This window comes from Sphaeramia orbicularis, chromosome 14 (assembly GCF_902148855.1).
Source record: "Sphaeramia orbicularis chromosome 14, fSphaOr1.1, whole genome shotgun sequence".
In the NCBI taxonomy this organism is placed as follows: domain Eukaryota; kingdom Metazoa; phylum Chordata; class Actinopteri; order Kurtiformes; family Apogonidae; genus Sphaeramia; species Sphaeramia orbicularis.
The window spans coordinates 21,686,878-21,710,775 of record NC_043970.1 but is presented as its reverse complement, the minus strand read 5'-3'; the positions used below and the strand labels follow the sequence as shown (position 1 = coordinate 21,710,775).

Here is a 23,898-nt window from a genome sequence, read left to right as displayed (position 1 = left end):
TAGTTCACTCATAGAAATACTTTGAAATTCAAAATTTTAAACTTAGTGTGTTATTGGAGAACATAACAAGACTTTAGTACTTCTGTGAAATTTTTCTTTTTTTTTATTTTCATGTAGAAAATCAAGGTCAATGAATTTACCATGTTTAGTTCCTTGCATGGAAGTGGCAAAAAAGAAAAGAAAAACATGTAATGTGAAAGGAACATGTATTTTAGAACATTTGAACATCACTTTTAGGACATTCCAACAACATAAGTGCTGATCCAGACACCTGTCAACATCCACATTATCCCTTTGAACATCATTCCTTACATTAGTACCATTACTTCATGGTACCTAACAAAGCAGGTACACACACTGTTCATGCAGAGGTGGACCTTACAGACCCCGTAAGGCAAGGCAAATTTATTTGTATAGCACTATTCATACACAGGGCAATTCACAGTGCTTTACAAAAATGGAAAAGAGACAGGTTAAAAACACACAATTACAATTAAAACATAATCAATAAAACATAAATAATAATGAATTAAAATAAAGTAAAAGAAAAGAGTGCAGATAGAACCCTTTCAGTTGTTCTATGCACAGTTGAACAGAGCCGTTTTAGGCCTGGACTTAAACATTGTCAGAGTAGAAGCCTGTCTCACATCATCAGGAAGACTGTTCCAGAGTTTAGCTTCACAGAAGTGAAACACAGCTTCACCCTGTTTAGTCCTGACTCTGATTTTATAACGAGGATATATTCTTGTAGTTTCATATCATGTTATTTCTGTCATGTGTTTGCTTTGAAATATTATTTAAATTTGAAAAAGAAGATTGTTAACAGAAGTTTGACAGTATCTTTGATATCAGATTTTTCCCCTGGACATTTTGCACTGACAAAAACAAATTTACCATGTGAGGATTGATCTGCTCACTGAAATGGATTCACTGCATTGATTTATGATTAGCTATAGGTTGCGTTGAAGGATGCGCAAACAGGTGCATTCACGATTTAATCCAGAAACGAGCCCCAGGTCTGGGAATCAAACCCTGGTCACTACACATAGGACTCAGGTCAGATGTGATGTATTATACCAGGTGATCCACCAGAGCACCTGAACACCATGGATACAGCTGGAAAGTAAGATGCATGGACATTTTAGGTTACTATGGCCCCTTTTTCTTAGTTTTTACATTAATATAAGCAGTCTAATTAAACTGAAGCAGCAGAATGTAAACAGTAACAGTGTGAGCCCTGATGGCCTGGCTTGGTGCCTCCTCAGAGAAGGAGCTCTAATTGGTATCGTGATGAATGTTTAAGGGAGCAGACTGGATTGGATGATATGCAAGTTCTGATTTTATGCGAGTATTATTAATGAATGCTAAAAGAGGCCAATGAAAAGAATGCTGAAATGGAAACTTTTTGAACATGTGAAGAGGAGGCTTGATTAGTAATCAGTACAACTGACCTTCAAGAGGAAGTTTCCGCTGTGCCTGCACCAGCACCAGCATGCCTTCTCTGGCTCTGCTTTAATCCCTGTCACTGTCCCTGGTGATAGAATAAGTTTTAGCACATAGAGTAAACTGATCTTTTTACTTAATGTTGAAACTATACTAAATTAAATACACATTAAAAGCACCTTGCCCTGATAGAATGGGAAAATGCCTTTTTGTATCAAAAAATTATGGGAAGGAATGCTTCTAGGACCCAAAAAAAAATTTGTTTGAGGTGTTCTTTGGAAAAAGGGATTCATAAAGTAGATGACAAACAGGAAGAAAACTCCAAGGCACTCTCTTTAAGCATTAAAATGGTCATGTATAGACCTTTAAGGCTATGAGAATAAAGACATTTTAATGCTTAAATAGAGTGCCTTGGACTTTTCTTCCTGTTTCTCATGCCTTTTTGTATGTTCCGTATACATGCAATAGAATGTGTATCATGCATTTTAGAATAGCATTTTACTGTAGAAATAAAACACACCCAGATTATAACATTTTAAACTATAAGGCGAAGAAGAGCAGGAGAAGAGAGAGCGTGAATATGAAAGAGGGAGGAAAATCTGAACTTCCGCCGCCACGTAGTGTCACTTTTTAGGCAAAATGTAACACCTGTTTATTCGGAAATGAAGCATTTTCACTGAGCAGATGCAAAACACAAAACAGAACAAGTGCCTGTGCAGAAACACACTGTACAGGACACATAGCACTTAAAATGCAGGAGTGAGGAAATGATGGCATGAAAGAAAATGACTGCTTTAGGTTTAAGAAGATAAACAGTCAACCACATTTCACGCTGCCTTGTGAGAAACTAATTATCCTGCATCAAGAGAAAATGGGGGGAGACGTGGGGTGGATGGAGGAGGGAAGGAACGCTTCACTCCTGTTATCAATTATGCAAACCTTGCAAATATAGCTCAAACTGACAATTTGCAAGGAAAACAGGCCTTTGGGTTCTTAATGGGCTGCATTTTTATTGGACAGCCAACATCTTTGTCCAGGGTTCATTCTAGCAGCCACGGACAGTTTAATCAATATCTGACCAACCGAGCTCCTTCCCCACTTCTTAAAGGCCGACAGCTCAGATGTAATGCAGAGGCCTGCAGGTTCACACTTCTGTCTTGACCAGCATCTGTCATGCTGAGGTGTCCTTGGGTAGGACGCTAAATTGCTGACAATTTTAATTGCTACTCTGCCGCTAAACCTGACCTTTGACCTCTCCGTGGAAGACAGGGACAGGAATAAACACATTGTCACATTTTTATTGCATTTAGCCTCCAATTACACCAAGTTGTGGCCCGAGCATTGGGAGCTGGCCCCCTGATAATGAAAAAAAAGGCTGACTTTGTGGACACACAGCGTGGTTGTCTGAGCTTTTGAACTGAAATAAAAACCCATTTTATAGCAGCGATATCAGCTCCGAAGCAGAAAATAGACTCATATGCCCAGAAAATCAGTCAGAGTACAGCCAGTGTCTCATTTTCCTTCGTTTTTGATTGATTCTCTACGGTGTTACACATCAGTCTGATGCTCAAGAGAGGAACAAACTCTTTCTTTCTGTCACTCACTTTGTTTTTGTCTATGGTTGACTAAAAGCTAAGCCCTATAACATGGAGTTACTGTGGGATTGTAACATATAGAGTATTCACCATTAGTAATTCCTTTTAAATTGTTAAAGTACACTCTCTTAAAGCTAGTCGTCCATGTAATATACAGTATATACTATAGGATCCCTTCATGTAGGATTACACTGAAGAGCTATATTTAAACCTAGAGACTTTGTCATTCATATTTTATAGTCCTGCAGATATAAATGAAAGTGTTTTTGAATGTGAAATGATGCAAAGTTATTTTCAGAGTTCCAGAAAAAAAAGACCCAGTAAATTATGGTATGTTTTAAATTGGATGTTAATAAAACAAAATACAAAACAAATACTGATATGATGCAGTTGAACTTGTTTTTGATCACCGACTTTATCATGAAGTTTCTTTCTTTCTTTGTTTATGTGTATGTGTTTTATGGCCACAGTAGATTTTCCTTATTTCCAGTAATATTTGCTGATCTGATCTGACCTGAGCAAGATGAATTCTTATACGCTTGAGTTTCATATTAGCACTTATAGGTATGTATATATCTATTCATTGGGCTCATTGATACCACTCAGAAATTATGTTCCTATGTAAGTGCTGAAGAGGTTCCATTTTGTTTGGACAATATAGATGATCTGGTCCATCTTCATATTTAATCAGATCTGGGGTCAAATAGATTCTTTGGGGTCTCATCTGTCAGGCGTTGATTGACAGGTCTGTGTGACAGCTCACTAACCTACCAAGTCCGATGTTCAGAGTTTCTGTCGATCAAATAAAACACTTTATTTTCCCACAGACAACACCACTGTAGTATTAGCATTAGCTTCTTCCATCCCTTTTGTCCAAATATGGTCACTTCCAGCTCCAACAAGCCAACATGGTAATGATCAGTAAGACAAAAAAAAAAATTAAAAAATTAAAAGAAAATTCACAGGGAGCTACTGGTATTCAGCAAACCAAAGAGGCTCGTGGACAGGGCATGAACCAATGGAGAAAGACAAAAATACAAGCACTCAGTTGGTTCGAAAATTTAAAAAACCTTTATTTTGTGTTGACATGTGTTGGTGTGTTTTTAACTCCAGCCCCTATGAATTAATCTACAGGCCCACATGAAATAAAGGCTTTTTAAGTTTTTGAACCAAGTGAGTGCCTGGATTATTCTCTTTTTCCAATGGTAATGACCGCTGTTGGGAGTAACGCATTATATAAAGTAATGCATTACAGTAACAGATTACTTTTTGCTGTAATGCAGTTAGGGATGGGAATCGAAAACCGGTTCGTTTTGAGAACCGGTTCCCAGTACCTCGATTCCTTGGAATCATTTGCCTGCCTGCTTAATGATTCTGCTTATCGATTCCACCTTCGTTGCGCATGCGCGATGACGTCACATGTACGCTGCATTGTTTTGGTCAGAACGTAGCCAACATGCCGTTGAGGCAGAAACGGTCTAAAAAGATGACACCAGGTTCCACTTATTTGGAACACTTGCAAAGCTTCTGTGTCTTCAAAAGGGTGGGATCCCTCCAATATCCTCAAACATTTGTCCACAGCATGTGAATCATTTACAGGAATGTCACGTATTTGATACTCAGCGGCGGTTGTGAATGTAGCAGCAGAGTGAACGCCGGGCCGGTTCCGGTGTGGGCAACAAACGTCGTCACTCCTCAAATACAAGTTTCTGAAGGTAAGAAGGGAAAGGAAATGAGGTGCACAACAACGGGAGACAAGCCGAGCCGAGTCGAACTGGTTCCACGTAGTAGAAGTGCGGCAATAGAGGAATTAGTAAAGCGTCTTCAGTTTCACTTTCACTGCCCCCCCCCCCCCCCCCTCCAAAATTCTTAACGATTCCCATCCCTAAATGCAGTAGTGTAAGGCATTACTAATCAATTTTCAGCAATATCTTACTCAGTACATGTTCAATAGCACTTGCGTTACAACACACTTTTTGGTCATAATTAATTGCTTAAATGACAAAAAAAACTAAACAAACCCCCTCCCAAAAAAAACAGCAAGACCACAAGACCTTAAAGAATCAAAAATGCAACAGAACAGTTCTATTTCCTGTTGGTGTTCAGCCAATGGGTGAAAATGGTAGAAGACAATACACTGGTCATATGGACGTATGCTCATTACTGACCCTAACCCTGCTTTACAGAAGCTAGTTAGCATGATCCCTGTGATCAGCAGTGACAAGGTAGGCTACTGATTCTATGACTAGTTAGAATTCTATATCAATTGCAGATTTATCTGGCCTCGGCACTGCGCCTCCTGTTTGAACATGTCAAATGTTGAAAAATTCCTGCTGGGATTTGAACATTGTAGACCGTAGCGTAACTTACTGAGCTAACCATCCACATGTACTTTGGGCGGGGGGGTCTACAGCGCACGTGCCATTTATGACAAGTGTTTGTATGTAACTCAAAAGTAATACAGGAGTCATTAAAAGGAATTGCTTAAAAAAAAAAAAAAAAAAACAGTAACAAGTAATCTGTAATGTATTACAGTTTGGAAGTAACTTGCACAACACTGGTAATGACCAAACCACAAACGACTGGCCTCAAAATCACTGTTACTCATTTCACTGATTATATACAGTCTATGGTTCTACTTTAAGCAAATCATGGTCTTCTCCTAATGCTCAAGTAGTTTTATTGGTGCCTCAAAATCTAAAATAATCAGGATATAAACTACTCTGGCAGTAAAGTCCTGGGTTTTTATATTCTCCACCCACACTAATTCTTGAGGAAAAACAAAAATGTTCTGCTGGCTGACACTGATAAAGATGTATCAAGAAATGCTGGTTTGTAACATACTCTTTGTTCCTAAACATTGAGAACATGAGTTGAGTCTATGACACAGTCGTCTCACTGCGTTAAACAGCAGCTTTACTAAATTTTGAGTAGGTGTATCACAATCTAAGCTTTCCACTTGTTGAAATGATGAAATAGGAAGAAGTCAAACACTAAAAAAGCAAAAGAAAAATCTGACAAGGAGACAAAAATGTAGACAGAAAACGAAAGACGGAAATAGTGGAGGTGTGTGTGTGTGTATGGGGGGGGGCAGGACACACGAGCAGAGATATGTAGACAGCAGAGTTAAACTCAGAGATGGAACAAACTGAGTGAGAGAGGGCTGATAGATAGAAGAGGTTTGTTTGCTTTTGTTGTGCCAACATCATTTATCTCCGGTGAACAGCCTCCCAGTGCTGAGAGGCTGTATGACAGAAATCAATCAGAGGGCAATCGTCCATACACTTCCACTGATGTGGCAACCCATCAATACAGGCATTAGGAGAGGGACGGGAAGGGAGAGATGCACAGGGAGAAGCAGAGGGAAAAGGTGAAAAGTGCAGACAAAAATGAAAGATTACACCAGTAAGGAAAATTAATTAAAAGTCAGAAGACAAGAAAATCCTCATATACCACCTAAAATGAATGTTGTGCATGTTCTTATCTCATTGCAAGTCTGTTTATGTTTGTATCATCAGCGAACAAAGAGTGAAGCTGCACAGTTTCTGTAGTCTTTCTTTTTTATTTAACTCAATAAGAATGAATAATGATTTGTTGTATGACCCAGCCTAAGGGTAAACACCTGAGTCTGTCTGGAATCACTATGTTTCAGCAAAAAGACATAAGTTATGTGCATGAGTTGCTAAACATTTAACCCATAAAGACCCAAACAGACACCGGTGACCAAAACCAATTACCGTTGGCAGTTCTCTCAACCACTATCAACCTACAACTGATGACAGAGTATTTAGTTTAACCCATAAAGACCCAAATATTCACCGTCAACCAAAGTCATTTACTGACCTAAACTGTTTAATACCTGTTGATCCACTAGTCCTATCAATCCATGTAAATAATTGGTGTAAAATACAGTTTTTCATCTTTTCATGGTCATCAGATATGACCCATTTGGACGTTCAGAGGCTCCGTAGAAAACACTGTGGAAACACCATCATCTTCTACATCATTAATTCACCAGTAAAACCCATGGAGTTGGATCAATGACAGTGGATGGACACACTGGGTTTATGTTCAGTTAATGATAGATTTTACTGAAAAAGTCTCTTTTTCTTCATTTTTTTTCTCTTTTGATATAATAACCTTTGAATTTACTCTGAGCTTTTATGAACATCTACATGATCCGTAAATAAATATAGAAAAACAGGTGATTTACACTGAAAAAACTCAAACTAAAGAGGATAATATTACATTAAATAGTGATAAATCACTTAACAAAGGTTAAATATAGAGACAAATTAATTTGGGAACGACCACAGAAGTAGCACTAGTTCTTCATGGGTTGAATTAATGTTAAGGGCTGTTCTTTTTCATACGTATTTCAATTGTGTTTCTGTTAAAATGGGGTTGAGGGAGGTTAATATTAAAAGTATTCTCAAATGAGTTTAATCCCTAGTAATTATCAACACTTAACAATATTCACCCAGTAGTCACATACTGTATGTTCTATTCTAACATTATAGGGTCAAAAGGTATGTTTACACTTTCATGAAAGGAACATTAAATTGAATGGGCATTAAATTATACACAGTTTCAAGGTCCAAATTGTATAGTTTAAAAGTGGTTTAGAAAATGTAAACCATCTTTTAGGCAGCCAAGGTTTTCTGGGGGGAGTTTAAGGCAATATTCTATCTACATGGCCATGGATTCTGTTTTAATATTCAAGGCTAGAAAATTACACAAAGGTACATATAGTAGTCATCATTTAAACATTTGTAACACTGCCCCCCCGAAGGCGAGGCAAGGAGTATTGTTTTTGGTTTGATTTGTTTGTTTGTTTGTTTGTTTGTTAACACTTTAGCAGCAAAACTATTACTTCAGTTCATACCAAATTAGGTTTATAGATTGCCAGTGACCAAGTACAGATGTGGTTGCATTTTGGGAAAAGTAGGTGAAAGTTCAAATTTTTTATGAATTTTTAAAATCTTTTTCGTTTCACATTTACTTATAATGAGTGAAATTTTAAATGTCTGTAAAAACATATATTTTTTTTCAGTTTACTTCAGACTTGGCACATATATAGAGGCAACTGATATGCTGGCATCAGCACATGCATAGACATGATGACATCAGCTGGATTGATGCCAAAATAAGATACACTACATGCAAAGGGCGGGGTTTGTTGTGCCTGGCACCACTTATTTTCCTATAAATCTGGGGTTGCTAACTTTAATCAATCACAATTTACCCTCATTTACATATCTGTACTTTTTAATTCAAAACAAAAACAATAAAAAATAAATAAATAAAAAAGCAGCAGCATACAAAACATCAAACAGAGCTTCTCTTCTTTTTTGACAGTGGTAGTTCAACTGAACAAAAATCAGAATCCACTGGAATTCTCAGAGTCCAGGGCATACAAGTGTACTTGTCCATATAAAACCAGGAACGACAGTACATATAATATTAACAGTTAAATGAATTGCCTTTTAGGTCTAACTCTTCGATGTAGTTAATGAAGGGTCTCCAAAATATTTTCAGTTACTTGCTCTTTAGCTTTCTGAATGTAGGTTATTCTTTCTAATGGAAGGCTAGACAGCATCTGATTGAGCCACTGGTTAGTACTGGGTTTGTTGGTGTTTTTCCACTTCCATGCAATACATTGTTTTGCAGACAAAAGACTGAGATCTATAAATGTGCATTCACTTTGACTATAGTTATGTTTGTCTGGATAAAAGCCTTATTTTTTCTTAAAATTACACATTTTCTGAGTTTAATGGTTTTATTTGTTATCTATGTTCTATCATAAATATAATATGGGTTCATGAGACTTTAGTTTTAGCTATAATTTAGGACAATGAATGAAACTACAGGGTATATAAAATTAAAAGAACTATCCATTTTGAAAAATTACCCCCAGTTCCGCATTTGATAATTTTTGGAATTTTCTTTTATGAACATTGGTAGGTAGGGGATTGGTGGATATTTGTCCAAATTTACAGACCCAGGTTTTCATGCATGTGTGAGCAGGGGCAAATTGCACAATCCAAGTAAAAACTGGTTTGTGCGAAGTAGCGGTGGGATTTAAATCCAGTCGAAGGTCATGGGAGGGGACCATGGGCATCCATCTTGTTTTCCACAAAATTGCCAGGTTACAGCATTAACACTTTGGCCACCATGTCAATCTCATTTCTTTACCCGTGGCAGCTGTTCCTGCCTTTCAAAGTTAATTCAACTTGTTTAGGCCTAAAATTGTTACTGGGGACAGGCCAAGTTAGGGTTAGGGTTAACCCTGACCCTAACCCTGCTCACTCATGCATGAAAACCTTGGGTCTGTAAATTTGGACAAATATCCACCAACCCCTAGCTACCGACATCCATAAAAGACACTTCCAAAAATTTTCAAATGCAGAACTGGGGGTAATTTTTCAAAATGTATAGTTTTTTTGATACACCCTGTATAAATGACATCCGAAAAAAAAGAGAGAACTGCCCCAGTGTTTGTGTGTTTGTGTGTTTTTATTCCATACATGTGAGGCAGCCAGATTTCTTTACTACGAACTGACACAAGTTGTGGGGGTCCCTGTTGAGATCAATACATCAGAGTACAGAAAACCTGTCAGGAACCAGCCTTTGTATGTGTATGTGTGTGTGGTATATGTGTATGTGTGTGTTTGTAATAGCATGTGACAGCCATTAGGCTTCAATCAGCCCTCCTCCCCAGAAGAGAACCAACGCGAGATCAAATGAATCAACCGCAGCACATATAATGCAACACACAGACGTGCACAAAACAGCGAGTATGTGCATTGAGCGATGCTGGCCAGAGGCGTGTTCGACAGTCTGACACCTCTGATGACATGGAGGGAAACCCCACCTGACACCAGCCCCGCGTTCTCTGCCCAGCGGCATACAGATAATAGTTCTAAGGCCAATGTCACTGACACACTGAGGGACGGCCACGGGCATCACACACACACACACACACACACACACACACACATGCAATACCTCACATACAAACAAACAACACAATATAAACACAAGTATCCACAGAACATGTATGATGTGCAGCACGTGGTGCCTGCAGAGAAGCACACACTGACCATCATCAGGCTTTCACTTATGGTTCATCATCTCGCTTTAGCTACACATGTGTGCGTACATACACTCCCACGACACAAACACGAAAACAGCCCAAAGGACAGTGTGACCTTCTAACACATAGGAGACAAACATGCCACATACAGGAACTAAAATTAGATAACATGTACACATACAGACACTGACATTTTAGTTAAACAGCATCTCAAGTGGTGGTAACGTTGAGTGTTTCAGTAGCAAATGTCGTTTTTTTTTATATCCAGTTGTACGATGGTGTCCACATAAGGGACATTTTCCAGAAACTGAGATAAAAAGAAGATTGTGTATGTGAAACCACAGCCATACACAGCATATCCATGCAGTGAAATGCAGCATACAGTCGCAGAAAAAATGATTAGACCATCAAAAATCATCAGAAACAATGGTTATGCAATCAAGTACTTACTCCTGTGGGTATCATGTGACTAAAACAGACAGAAAAGAAAACATGGAATGCCTAAAAGCACTGTTTTTGTCAGTACAATGCCATAGCTATTGATGTAAGAACTGAAGTGATTTTGGTTATTATCAAGAAAACATGGAAAATGACTAGATATCAGCTCTGAAATTAAAGTCTTATGAGTTATTTTTGTTGTTATCGTTATATTTGTTCAGGCAACAGGCATTAAAATGAACAAGAAATGGAAGAAAACAAGGGGTGGCTTAATGATTTTTCCGTGACCGTATGTTGCTGAAGCGTATCTGCACAACAGCAACATGACGTACCAATCATTGGTCCCTTGACAATGTAAACAGACTGGTCTGTCTCAGTAAGTGACTGAGGGGAAAGGCCCATTAGTTTCTATGGAGTCAGAGATTCATCATTCTGAACTCTCAGCAAAGTCTGTTTTCCTGGCATTCAAACTAGCAACTGGAAACTGGCATTCAAACATAGAATACATTTATTGTTGTTCGTCATATATCATTACATTATTCAGGCCAGTGAATCTGCCAGTAGACCTCTAGAATCCCAATATAAACAAACTATAAAAAATATTTGATACAAGGCCATTCCAGTGCCATCATTGCAAGATTCTAGAGAAACATAATTGACTGAGCTTTGAAAATTTTAGACTCTTCTCTGACTTCAGCCTCGTGTACAAGATCTTAAATGGCCTGGCCCCTGCATGCCAACTGGACTTTATACTAATAAGAATGGATTAAATTTCTATGGCGCTTTATGAGTGTTTTACATTAGTGATCCATTTTTCATTTGCTCTCACATTCTCCCTCTGGTGGTGGTAAACTACATTTGTAGCCACAGGGTTAGGGTTATTAGATCCACCAGAATAGCTTCTACTTATGACTGTTATCAACCTTTTTGCCACACAGCCTTTGGACAATCTGCTCTTCCTTTTAAAGCCACTACACAGTGAATGCAATAACACAGGGGTGTCAAACTCATTTTAGTTCAGGGGCCACATACAACCTAATATGATATAAAGTGGGCCAAACCAATAAAATAATATAAATAATAGGATAAGAACTTATAAATAGTGTCAACTCCAAAGTTTTTTTCTATGTTTTTGAGTGAAAAAAGTCAAACTCTGTAATGAAAATGTTTACATCTACGAGCTGTACTTGAACATAACATGAACAAATATGAACCTGAAAATTCTGAAGAAAAATAAGTGCAATTTTAACAATATTACGCCTCAGTTTATCATTTATACACATGAATTACAACTTACAGATCACAGTGGATCTACAAATACACAAAACATTTAGTAACAGGCCGAATATTAGTAAAATTCCACATACTTCTCTTAAGAAATTTCAGATATTCACATTTTTTGCAAAAGGCTAGTCTGTAAATGTAAACATTCTTGTGTAATTTTACTTTTTTTTACACTACAACAAAGAGAAAAATTTGTAGTTTTCATTATTTATAGGTTATTATGATAGTATTTCACTGGTCTGACCCACTTGAGATTGAATTGACCTAAAATGATTCTAACATCCTTGATTGTTAATATCTTCAGTTAATTTCTGCATTTCACAAATTCATTCCAGGGGCCGGATTGGACCCTTTGGAGGGCCGGTTTTGGCCCCCGGGCCACATGTTTGACACCTGTGCAATAACAGATGACATAAGCAGCTGCAGGACCATAAATGGTTTCAAATCCCAACTAAAAACTTATCTGAAAACCACTCAAATCTGCAACCACTGATTTAACTCTGTACTTTTTTTTGGTGCTGACAAAATATGTTTGTATGTATGTGTGTGTGTGTGTATGTGTGTGAGGAGGGGGTATTTATCTGTAAAGGCGGCCATGGTAGAGTGGGTCGTCCAATAACCGAAGGGTTGCCGGTTCGAATCCCACTCTGTCGTAGTCAGTCCGTTGTGTCTGTGGGCAAGACACTTCACCCACCTTGCCTCCAGTGCCACTCCCACTGGTGTATGAATGTTTGGTGGTGGTCGGAGGGGCTGTAGGTGCGAATTAGCAGCCACACTTCTGTCAGCCTGCTCCAGGGCAGCTATGCATACACATGTAGTTTACCACCACCAGAGGGAGAATGTGAGAACGAATGAATAATGGGTCAATAATGTAAAGCGCTTTGAGTGACCAAAAAAATGCTATAGAAATCTAATCCATTATTATTATCATTATTGTAAGTACTGTTATCTGTCTGTGTGTCTTTTTTATCGTGCCCTGCAGGGGGACTGCAGATGTAAGGGCGCTTACCCGAGTCCGTATTCAAGTACGTTTAACCACAAAGTCCGCTTAATTCTATAAATGTGAATGCAAACGCTCCGTGCTCGAGTACCGTACCCGAGTCCAGCTGAGAAGGTAGTCCTGGGTACGGACTGTGTGGACTCCAGTACGGTACATTGCAGTGTGAAAGCGATACATACCTGAAACCGGAAGTGACATAATCACCACTCCGACAACAGAAATGACCCTGTTGTCTCCTGAAAAAGCCTCGGATCTGTGCGGCACAGGCTCACCTTATCGACCGAACCACTCGGGGATATATCAGGGACAACGAAGGTCGCTCTTCTTCACTTTACCTCAAACAGGCTAACAGATAGACAAGTATTGCCTGTTTAGACAAAAGAACAGAACAGTTGCTCAGTTGATGACGTAAGGGTTTGTCTTCTTCTGACTTCCGCGTTTATTGGATAGCGACAGAATTCCTTCCACACCGCCACCTACTGTTTTGGCCCTGTAACACCCACTCATACTTGGGCATGGGCCGTGGTACATACGTATGAATGCAACACCTGCGGGAAAGGTGTGAGCATATTCAGGTATGATACGAACTCAGGTACGCAATGTGAAAGCACCCTAAATTAGTCAAAAGCTAACTCTGGCACGACACATCAAACGGCAACAATTACATTTGAAATTGTGCGCGGTCCCTAATAAATAAATAAATAAATAAATAAATAAAAATAATAATAATAAAACTGCATATCTGTTTTGAAGCCATGAAGAATGGAGTTTTAAATTAAAATAGTCATCCTTTTGGTTAATTCTACATTCTATTATTTTACCTATATATATCTCCTTACATTTCAGTCGTAATCTTCCAGTGTGTATGAGTTACCCTTTTGGCCTCTCAAGTAGAGGGTTCAAGCCAAAAACAGGCTAATTTTCTTGCTAATGCTTTTGAATAAGATACTGACTAAGATCTGGTGCTGGACATGAGTGCCTTCAATGGCAGGTCTTTGCTCCTAATATGTGCTATGTGCTAATGCTAACGTTAGGTATTAGGATGGACAATGTAATTGCAGAAATACAACATTCATCAGGGTTTTTTCATTGGTGTATCACCTAAAAATAAGAACCACTGTGTTTTCATGAGGCAAGGTAATGTTGTGCCATCATGTTTCTACAGTAGCTCAGAATAAACCCCTGCTCCTTTTTTTTTTTTTTTTTTTCTGTGTAATGACATATGGCTTCCCGTGTTAAGGTACCTTATTAAAACTCTGGCTTTTGCATATTTAGTAGCTGAGGTGCAACTTTACCTTTATATGTCACTACATGCACACTGAACGTCTCTGGGGAAAAAAGGCAATGAGTCATGAGTACTCACAGCAGATTGTACAATTAATCAGTAAATGTTTTAATTACTGATTCACAGCACTAAAACATATGTGTGACTTTGGAGGTTAGAGTGCAAAATTACTAAGGAGCACAAGAACTACTTAGACTGTTTCAACCAGGAGCTGCACAGAACAACCAATGAGCTGATTACATGTTTTGCTCAAGGCAGAAGCGCCTAATTCACTTCCCTTCTTGTACCCCGTGGGTCTGCCTTTACACTGGCTGCCTTCAGGTCACATGCCTGCCTTTTGGACCCTGAGGCTGCACTTTTACCAATGGCACAGATCTCTTGGACACTGCATCAAAACCAGTCTGTGCTATAGTTTTAAAGAGGGGACATTTATAATGATTGTGTTACTTTTTGCTTCCAGTACGTAACATGTTTGCCTGCAGTACTCTTGTAAGTTTATTAGAGCATTTGTTTCCTGGCTTGTTAGTATTTCCAGTCTATTAATCATTGAGGTTATATTAGTAAGCAGCAGCAAGAACATTTAGCAGTTGAAGACATTTGTTATACAGAGAAAATTATAAAAACATCGCCGTAAGATGTGCACTGTGCAAGCGTGTGTAATTTTAAGTTCAGTTCTGGCCTGAGACCAGTCAGTCCTTAACTGTTCCAGTTATTGAAACACATATTTTATGTTAGAATAAGACCTCTGTGACTCAACAAACCTCAAATGTGAATCTTAAATCCATTTTCTACACTCCTCTCTCTTTCTGCTCCTGTAGACTGATGGATGAAATTCAGCCACATATTTCCTAATTGCACCTTCCACCTCTTCTTTTGTCTTCGGAATCACTCTTCCTCCTTTAAAACATGCTGACATGCACATGGGTGACATACGCCACATAGAGAGGACGCCCTCTACCTAAGACATCTGCTGACAGCAGTGAACAATGAACCTCGGGTTATTTTTGGAGACAATCACACATATGAAACATCATGATCTTGAAACTGTAAAACCTTGAAATATGTATGTCATTTTATTTCCGATGGAGAAAACTTTTACTTCAATTTGAATAGGAGATGGATGAATTACACAGTGAAGAGCAAGTACACGGACATAATTTTACTTTTTTATTGCAGACATAATGCAGGAAAAAGAACTGTATTAACATGTCAGCTCCAGAAGAAGAAGTTCACCATGATTGATGCGATTCACGCATCCTCGCTCAACTAAATTCGCCATTCTTCCCCAGCATAATAAAAATCTGTCACTTAGCAGTACAGCCATAGCCTCCCATCTCTGAATATGTTGATTGTGCGGTGTACACAGACAAAATAAAACACCCATTTGCAGTCAGAAAAAAAATGTAATTAGGTATATCCAGGGTATAAACTCTGAGGATGCAGTTCAGCCAATTAAGGCAATGCAATACCAAGTATTTCCAAGCATTTTTATCAAAAATTGGTATTTTTCTGCTGCTGCATCACATTGTGGATTCTTTTATTTTGCCAGATTTTTGTTGCTGGGTTAATTACAGATTTTATGGTCCAACACAAATAACATATACAAGCCAATTAGTCTGGCAGAAGGGAAACAAGGGACAAATGCATAATAATAATAATAATAATAATTAGGGATGCACCGATACCGATACGAGTATCAGCATCGGCTCCAATACTCAGTGTGTGTACTTGTATTTGTACTCGTAAAAGTAATCTGATACAAATGCACCGATACCACTTACAGCCGTGTGACATTCACAGTTCAGTGCAGCAGGTACGTGGCGGTGGAATAATGTGTGGGGAGTGTGAAGAGTGTGGAGATTTTTCAAAATAAATGACGATAAAAGTAACGCTGACTGCAAGTAACGTTAAAGACACAGACAGATATGGACGCACCATTCTGTCCGTCCTCTGCGTACATTCCATCCCTTTACCAGGTGCTCGCGGATGCGTAAACAGAATGAGAATACCAGCGGGAGTACGGAGTGGTGCGGACCGCTGCCAACAGAAGTGAAAACCAAACTTCTCGCTCATTTCTCTTTTCTCTACCGGCTGAAGCTAAGCTGTTAAACCTTACCAGTGAAAACGCTGCAAAATTAGTATCAAGTTAGTGTTGCCTCCGTCGTCTCCATGTTTGTTATTACTGACTTTTTTCTTCATCTTCTCAAAAAACTTTCCTCTTCTTCGTGGTATTTGTCCAGTATGGTTAATTCAAAGCGGCGCCCCCTTGTGGATTAATTGAGAAACGCTCATTCCAACACATTAAATGTCAGTAGCAGCACTTTTTTCCAGACAAATGACAACGACAATAAAGCACATTTACAAAAGGAACTAACAACTGGAATGGGATTATTAAGTACTCGTATCAGTACTCGGTATCGGCAAGTACTCAAATGTAAGTACTCGTACTCGGTTTGGAAAAAAGTGGTATCGGTGCATCCCTAATAATAATAATAAAAACTCTTAAGTGAATGTTTAATTTCCATTCTCACTGCACTGTAACCACATCGTGTTAGTAATCATCTAAAAATGCAGTTCTTCGCTTTTTTCACTTCAGGGAAAATAATTTCTACTCCGAACATAACTGGATGTGTCATGACGAATCATCGCTGCATACTGATGTATTCTTCTGGGAACGCTAAAGAGTAACTGTTAAAGAGTAGGTGAGGATAGAGATCCCATTAAATGACTTGTTTGACTAATCTCAGTTATTAGTGCTGCTGCTTTGAAGTCTTTCAAAATGACTTCCATTAAATCATTTGCCGAACAATTTGTCACAAAGCTCCAGATTTGATGGAAAATCTGAAATGGTCACAGTGATGAATCAGATCCCCCTTCCCGGTTGTCTTTAGTCTTGGTGAATCTAATAGTCATTTGCAAAACCTGTAAATTAAAGCATCTTGTCACTGTCAAGACTTCGAGTATGAAGAGCTAAATGGAGGAGGATATAATTACGAAATGCCAAAGTTTAATCCGAATGTCATATATCAAGAGATGCAAGAGTTGCGCGCAGACCCACACCCACACCCAGACTCTTTAAGACGTGACATTTTTCAGAGCTGCTTTTTACCATCACGTCATGTTAATTTTATTTGGACAGGCAGGTTGGCTACCGGCAGGTTTAACAATTCACAAGAGTCTGGGGCCATTTTTCAAAACACCAATTACAGGTCCGCACCTCATCGATCACAGGGCCTTGGATCCACATGGTGACATAAATTAACTCACGTGGTCCTAAACAAAAGGTTGAGAAGAAGATGTTATTGTACTTTTCATGGAGTTATTTTCACTGTGTAGTTGCATATGATTAAGTCTCCTTATCTGAGGCTCATTCTTTTGTAATTGTGCACCTGCTGACTACATTGTTATAGTTATATAACATACTACCTTATCTGTCTATGTGTGTGTACAAGTGTGATTGAGCGTGTTTATTGGGAGTTGTAAATGCCAGCGATAATTAAAGAGATCCCGGCTGCTACTGGTGACACATAGCGTTATGCTCCATTTCTGTCATCGCCTTTGATAGGTGATGTTTATTTCATACAGGCAGCTGTGAAAGTGTGTGAGTATTTGGTTCTGTTCTGAATATCATGCTTTTGCCGGGGAGTCTGTGTAAGGGCCTACAACAAAAATACTTCTACTTACCGTATGTGCACATAAACATGGTCATGATATGCGGTAGTCATATACGAGGGCTACTCAGAAGACCAAATATAGTTTGGATTGATTTCCATTCCGCTGCCTTACAATAACTATAAACCATTCCATGTGTGCAGCCCTCAAGGGTTTTGATGTCTCTCCTCGCTAAATAGATAGGAGTCCATCAGCAACAGATACCCCTTCAATTATTCACAAGGTTAGTATGAAAAATAAATGGTCGCTTCCTGCAGTGAAGAGGTGTGGTGCTTCTCTGGTTCTTCTGAGTCTGAGACTGGTTGTGGACTCACACTGTGGCTCAGCTGGGCAATTGATTGTTTTCACCAGCAGTTGTGGATCAGTGCTTTTGTCTCGTTACTGGTCCAGAACCATCCACTGGGCGGGCGCCTTAACCTCATCCACACTGACAAACTCAGGAACTTGTTAACAAACTCCAAGCCAGTGTAAGCTCCGAGTTTGGTGAATGAATTGTGTTACTGACAGTTTTGAGAGGGAAGCAGTTGAATAGAAAGCCTCCTCAGACCTGTAGCACTTCAGCTCTAAGTGCTCCTCTGAAATTAAAATACTTGATATGTTTAATAGAAAACACTTTTGGATTCGTGTGCTCTTAAGAAACATAAGAGCTTGTCGAGTCTGCTTTTTTTTTTTATCAGATCTGGTGTGTTTAACACTAAATACTGATCTGATGAATGAAGGTCAAAAAACTTGTGGTTTCAATGTCCGTATTACTTTCAACTGCAAATCGCAGCTGCAGGAAATTAATCATTTGAAGTGCCATGCCATGCCAACCATGCCACATGCCATGTTTCAGCTAATGAAGTTCCTACACTTTCGGTTTTAATGAAATGTTTCCTCTAGAGTCAGTTCTGGCATTCCAGAACAACAACTTGGAAACCCTGGGCTCAGTAGGCCAACGTAGAGGAAGTTGACAGAAGTGGAGCACAGACTTCAGACCCTTAAATTTTCTCAGTTTCTTTTGCATCTTATCTTCTAGCTGGTTGAGACAGATGGCCACCTACTAAGATCCTGGTTTTGTTCTGTTTTTCAACCTTGGGCGTGGTCCTGGGGGATTTGGATTTGGGTTTACTCTCTCTGTAGTTCACACTTTAAGGCTTTGATCTGAATTTGTGAAGTTTCTTGATATAATCATATATTATTACTGGTAGTACATTAAACAAAAAAAATGAATTGAATTGAACTGGGGCGGCATGTTGATGCGATGGCCACAGTAAGAAGGTCCTGGGTTTGATTCCAGCCTTGCCAATAGGTTAATTGGACAAATTGTGAATGTGAGAGCGAATGGTTGTTTATCTGAATATGTCAGTCCTGTGATGAAATGGCGACATCTCCAGGGAATACCCCACCTTCTCCGGTTAGTAGTTGGGACAGGCTCAGCCCCCATGACCCCCATGAGGGCAATTTTTTTTATATACATAACACTGTCACATCATGTCCACAAATACAAGTTGGTTCCGAGGCAGAAATGGTTGGATTTTCTTCTTTTGATGTGCAGGGACAGTGGCAGTGACTTCATTGGATGTTTCAGTGAGAATTTGAACATTTCCACTCTGCAGATCAAATGGAGAACTCCATAAAACTGTTTTACAACTGTGAGCTATAGGATGATTCATATTTCATAACTGTTAGGGTGTTGAGTTTGTACTAATGTAAGCCCATACAAGCCAACTCATACAACAATTTTGGCGTAAAATAGTGTTTGATGTAACTGTAAATACACCAGTAATACCAATTTTGATCCCCCCAGTCTAGACACAGCATAATAAAAGGACCAAATACACTGACCTCTGTACTGAACTAGTTAAGCTAGTTACATCACTTCTCTGAGCTACCATTAAAAAAGGTTCACATTTTTATTACACAGATTAGACAGTTCATTCTATTTGTACTCCTATTGTAACTAGAAAAGGTAGATGCCAGTTTTTTGTTGTTTTTTTTCTTTTTTTAGCTAAATGCATTTACAGACTGTGAATGTGGACTTTCAGTGTGTGATTGCAGCCTCTCTCCACTTGTTTTAAATGACGGAGTGGATTCATGCAGGTAGTTCTGTGGACAATGAAGCCTGTCAAACAGTCAGTCAGCTCACTTCCATGATTAGACTGGAAACAAGCCAGTTGTCCCTGATGTCATGTCACTTTGTTCTAGGTGATAGCCATTTGGCATTACCTGACTCTTCTTCTTTGTGTGTCTTCACTGCTTCTTATTTTACCTTTCTTCTACTGTCACATTCATTTTTGCCTCTCTTTGTGTCACTGTCTCATATTTTTTCTTTGTATATTCTCAATGATGGAGCTCCAAAGAAAAGAAAGGAGGGGAAAAAAATTGCTCTCAATGTGCTCTAATGTGCCTTCTCTTTTCTGTCTATCCAGGTGGTCCATCTCGTTGGTCATCCCCACCTTGTGACTGCTGTTGCAAGAACCATAAGGGTGATGGAGAGGGTGAAAGCGGCACTTCCTTTAACGACCTCTCCACCTCTAGCTCTGAAAGCCAGTCAGAGGCCAGCTCTCCCCAAGGAACGGTCATCTGTGGCCCGGTCAGTCGCCAGCAGCACCCCCATGCCAATGTCCAAACCTTGGATAGACCGCTGAAAAAGGGCCCTGTGGCCATGCTCCAGCAGTCTGAACAGCGGCGGAAAAGCGACCTGCTGCGCACGCTAACGGCAAGCTCCCGCGACACCAGCACGTGCAAGAAGAGGCAGGCGAAGGAGAAGCTCACGGTCGAGGAGGAGCTGGAAAAGTGCATTCAAGACTTCCGCAAGATCAAGATCCCGGAGAGGTTCCCTGAGAGGAAGTACATGTGGCAGGCCGACCTACTGAGAAAGTACCGCCTCTGAGCCCGGAAACAGAGGCAGCAGAAATCTGAGGCCAAGGATCAGTTTACATGTTTTTTTGATCATGACTTTTGCAACAAAAAAGGGAGATATCACTAAATCCAGTTTCTGGGGGAACCTTTATGCTGTTAGGTTAAACACAGAAGCAAGACAGAGGCATAAACACCAGACTGCTCTCTTATTGATGTACGTAGTATGTATGTGTGTATGTAGTATAGGCCTTTATGTACTGTATGTGTTGTACCTTGCTGAATGCTTCAGAACTCACGGTGAGCTAATTTATCCCTGAGGACCAATAAAAGTGGGCGAAAGACCTCCGCAATGAACCGACCAAACCAATGGAGGCTCACTTAACGGCTACACTGGGGGTAATTGAGGGTTTACCGGACTGGACGCAAAGTCACCTGTCATCATTCGAATGGAAACCCATCAAAAGAGTCACAATTTTAGCTCACAGAGACAAATACTGATTTAGTATGTGTGTAGGTATGTGTGTGTTTGCACCCAGGTGGCCTAGAGGTCACAGATAAATCTGCATCAGGGTCCATTAATAATTCATGCTGTCCCGACAGTGCTCTCACTATAAATACACTCGGAGCACTCTGCTGCCAGGGTGGCGTAAACAGCTGGGTTGATTACTTTACTTTTAGCCAACATTTGGGGATTTTTGAGGCAGAAGGAGGTAGGACTTTATCACCACCACAATTAATTCCCCCTCTTCATGTATCGAGTTATATTACAAAAGTACCCTGAGTGAATCCAACTGCACTGCATTGAATTCATTTTTGCTGTGCTTGCTAAATGTAAAGCAACGCCTCAGCTGCTGTTTGAAGGATAGCTGAAAGACTATGAGGCTGAATTGATGGTCAAACTACAGTTTAATTTTAAATTTTAATAGTTTTAGTCAAAAAACAAAAAAAGATTCAATATGTGATTACATTTACAGCACTGGCTTTTACCATTTATTACATTAAGAAGTTGATCAGAACACTCACAAAGCATTCATTTACTGGCAAAAACACTCCAAGATGACAACTCATGTGGTCATTTTCACCATTTTCAGTATCACATACCATAAAGAGAGAGATAGAATTGTTCGGTTTGCTCAGCTTGTTGACACAGATTGATGCTTTCTGCCTGGACGGCTGACATGCTAATCAATAGTCATTGATGATCGTGTCTAGTAATAGAGCGGAGAGATGTGGCTCTTGTTTACGGTTATAAATGAAGTCCCTGGGTTACTGACAAAGACAAACTGTTAATGTATGTAGTGAATATTAGCCATCATTTGTGAATTCATTTGCAGTATGTACATGTGTGCATGCATTTACAGAAACGAACACAGCGGGCAGTTATTTCAGAACGACTCAACTTCTTTAAACTAACATTTCTCTTAATGGGAAATACTTGCTAGATCATATAATTTACCATTTACTTTACAACACAAACTGCATTATTGATCACACAAACGACACAAATACTCTTTGATGTAGTGAATCATAAGAAGTGTAGGTTTATGATGGTGAGTGTTTCATGATGATGTGACATTATTATAGTCGATGTTGTTTAAAGATGACGGGAGGTAGGAATGGTTGCACAAGCTTTGTTTTGTGAAGAGATATGCTGTATGTAGAAGAGAGTATATTCATAAATATTTATAAACAGTAAACGTGAAGTTAGAGCATACTTAAAAATGGTGTGTTGCACAAAAAACATGTCACACTTACTGTAAACTTCCATTTTATAGTGTCAAAATGAGAGTTTAGAAATATTAAAATAATCTAGAACAACAGTAAACCTCTGTGTGTGTATGTGGAGGGGTAAAGTAATTGTCTTTGAGTGAAGAATTTGGGGATAGATACCTGACTTATTATTAAATATTTGACAGCATCAGAAAAAAAAATGTATATTTGGGAATAGCAAATGGGATATATGGATGGATTTAATTATAATATAAATATTAATAGAAGGTCCAAGGAAATAGAGCAAGGACAAAGGGGGATCTTCTTATATGCTTTTTTAGTTTATAAAAATGCAGAGTATACAATTGAATGAAAAGCACATAATTAAATACAAATATAAACTTATTTCATTTAAAAGCCCCTGATGTGTTAATATAAATTAAAAAAAAAAATTAAGAATATGCTTTGCTATATTTATTTTTCTATCCCAAATCCTTAAAATTAATAGATTTCTATTGCCCTTATTTTTTTTTCCACATAATATATTTCCTGTCAGGGAAGTGGTGTGATTTATGTAAATGACACAATGAGCATGAGCAGTCAAAATGTTTCCACTTCTACTGTACCCAGTGTCTGCAGTGGCTTATGTTTAACAGTAATGTGGTTGCAATAGGTGCTAGAAACAAACCAACCACCCATCTTCATCTTGTCAATACAATGAGTATCACTTATTTTTCTACATTTTTTTTGAATATTACATTTTCATTTTAAAGTCATTTATCAGTTGAAGGTGAAAAATGTTCATCCACATCACATATCATATGTAAATAAACATCATAAATCATACCTAACCAGAATTATGTATTATACTCCCTGTATATAACATGCAGATTCATGGGGCGTGGCTGCTTCTCTGTTCTTAGTGATGCAGTAGACTGACGCTAATGTAATATGGACTGTTTTGTTTGATCATATAGAGCGGTGGGCCATCAGTGATGAACGGAAATATAATGCATAGCTATAACATATTATGTACACACAATAACAAATGAAAAGTCTGTCTATTTTTGAGACAACAGCATAATAAAAAAGGAATGTCAGCACATTTGTGTGACAGTGCAAGGGCAGTCGCTACAGTTTAAGCATGCTGGATTACAATCAACAGATTAAAAAAAATATATATATATATATATGTAAAATTTCCAGTAGACGACAGGAGGAATAGTTTGTTGAAAGATATGAGACTTTTTAGCTTTTGATATCAGTGCTGTCAGAAAGCATTAAGAGAGGGATTTTTTTTTTTTTTTTTTTTGTAGTAGTGGTGCTTTACTCCAGCATATTGGATCTGAAATGCAGCAATGAGTATGAGGTGAAAGTGCTGACTTAAAGCTTTAAAAAGTGTTTGAGGGTGTTTCCAACCTGACTGGGTGATAAGTGTAAGACTCAAAGGGCCTGTTCAGACCTGCATTAACACACGTTTTTCATGATCTGATCCCAAGTGGACGGCTCTAAGTATGTCACTTCACACTCG

The 23,898-nt window shown here is 38.8% G+C and overlaps 1 protein-coding gene across 1 annotated transcript in view; it reads left to right on the top strand.

Annotated features, from left to right (window-relative positions):
• The window catches only part of kctd16b (potassium channel tetramerization domain containing 16b), a 159,934-nt gene extending 136,400 nt beyond the window's left edge, over positions 1-23,534 (top strand). Inside the window, 1 exon segment of the mRNA XM_030154951.1 lies at positions 20,225-23,534. Coding sequence (XP_030010811.1) covers positions 20,225-20,688 — 464 coding nt within the window. The 3' untranslated portion in view covers positions 20,689-23,534.
• The last annotated feature ends 364 nt before the right edge of the window (positions 23,535-23,898 follow it).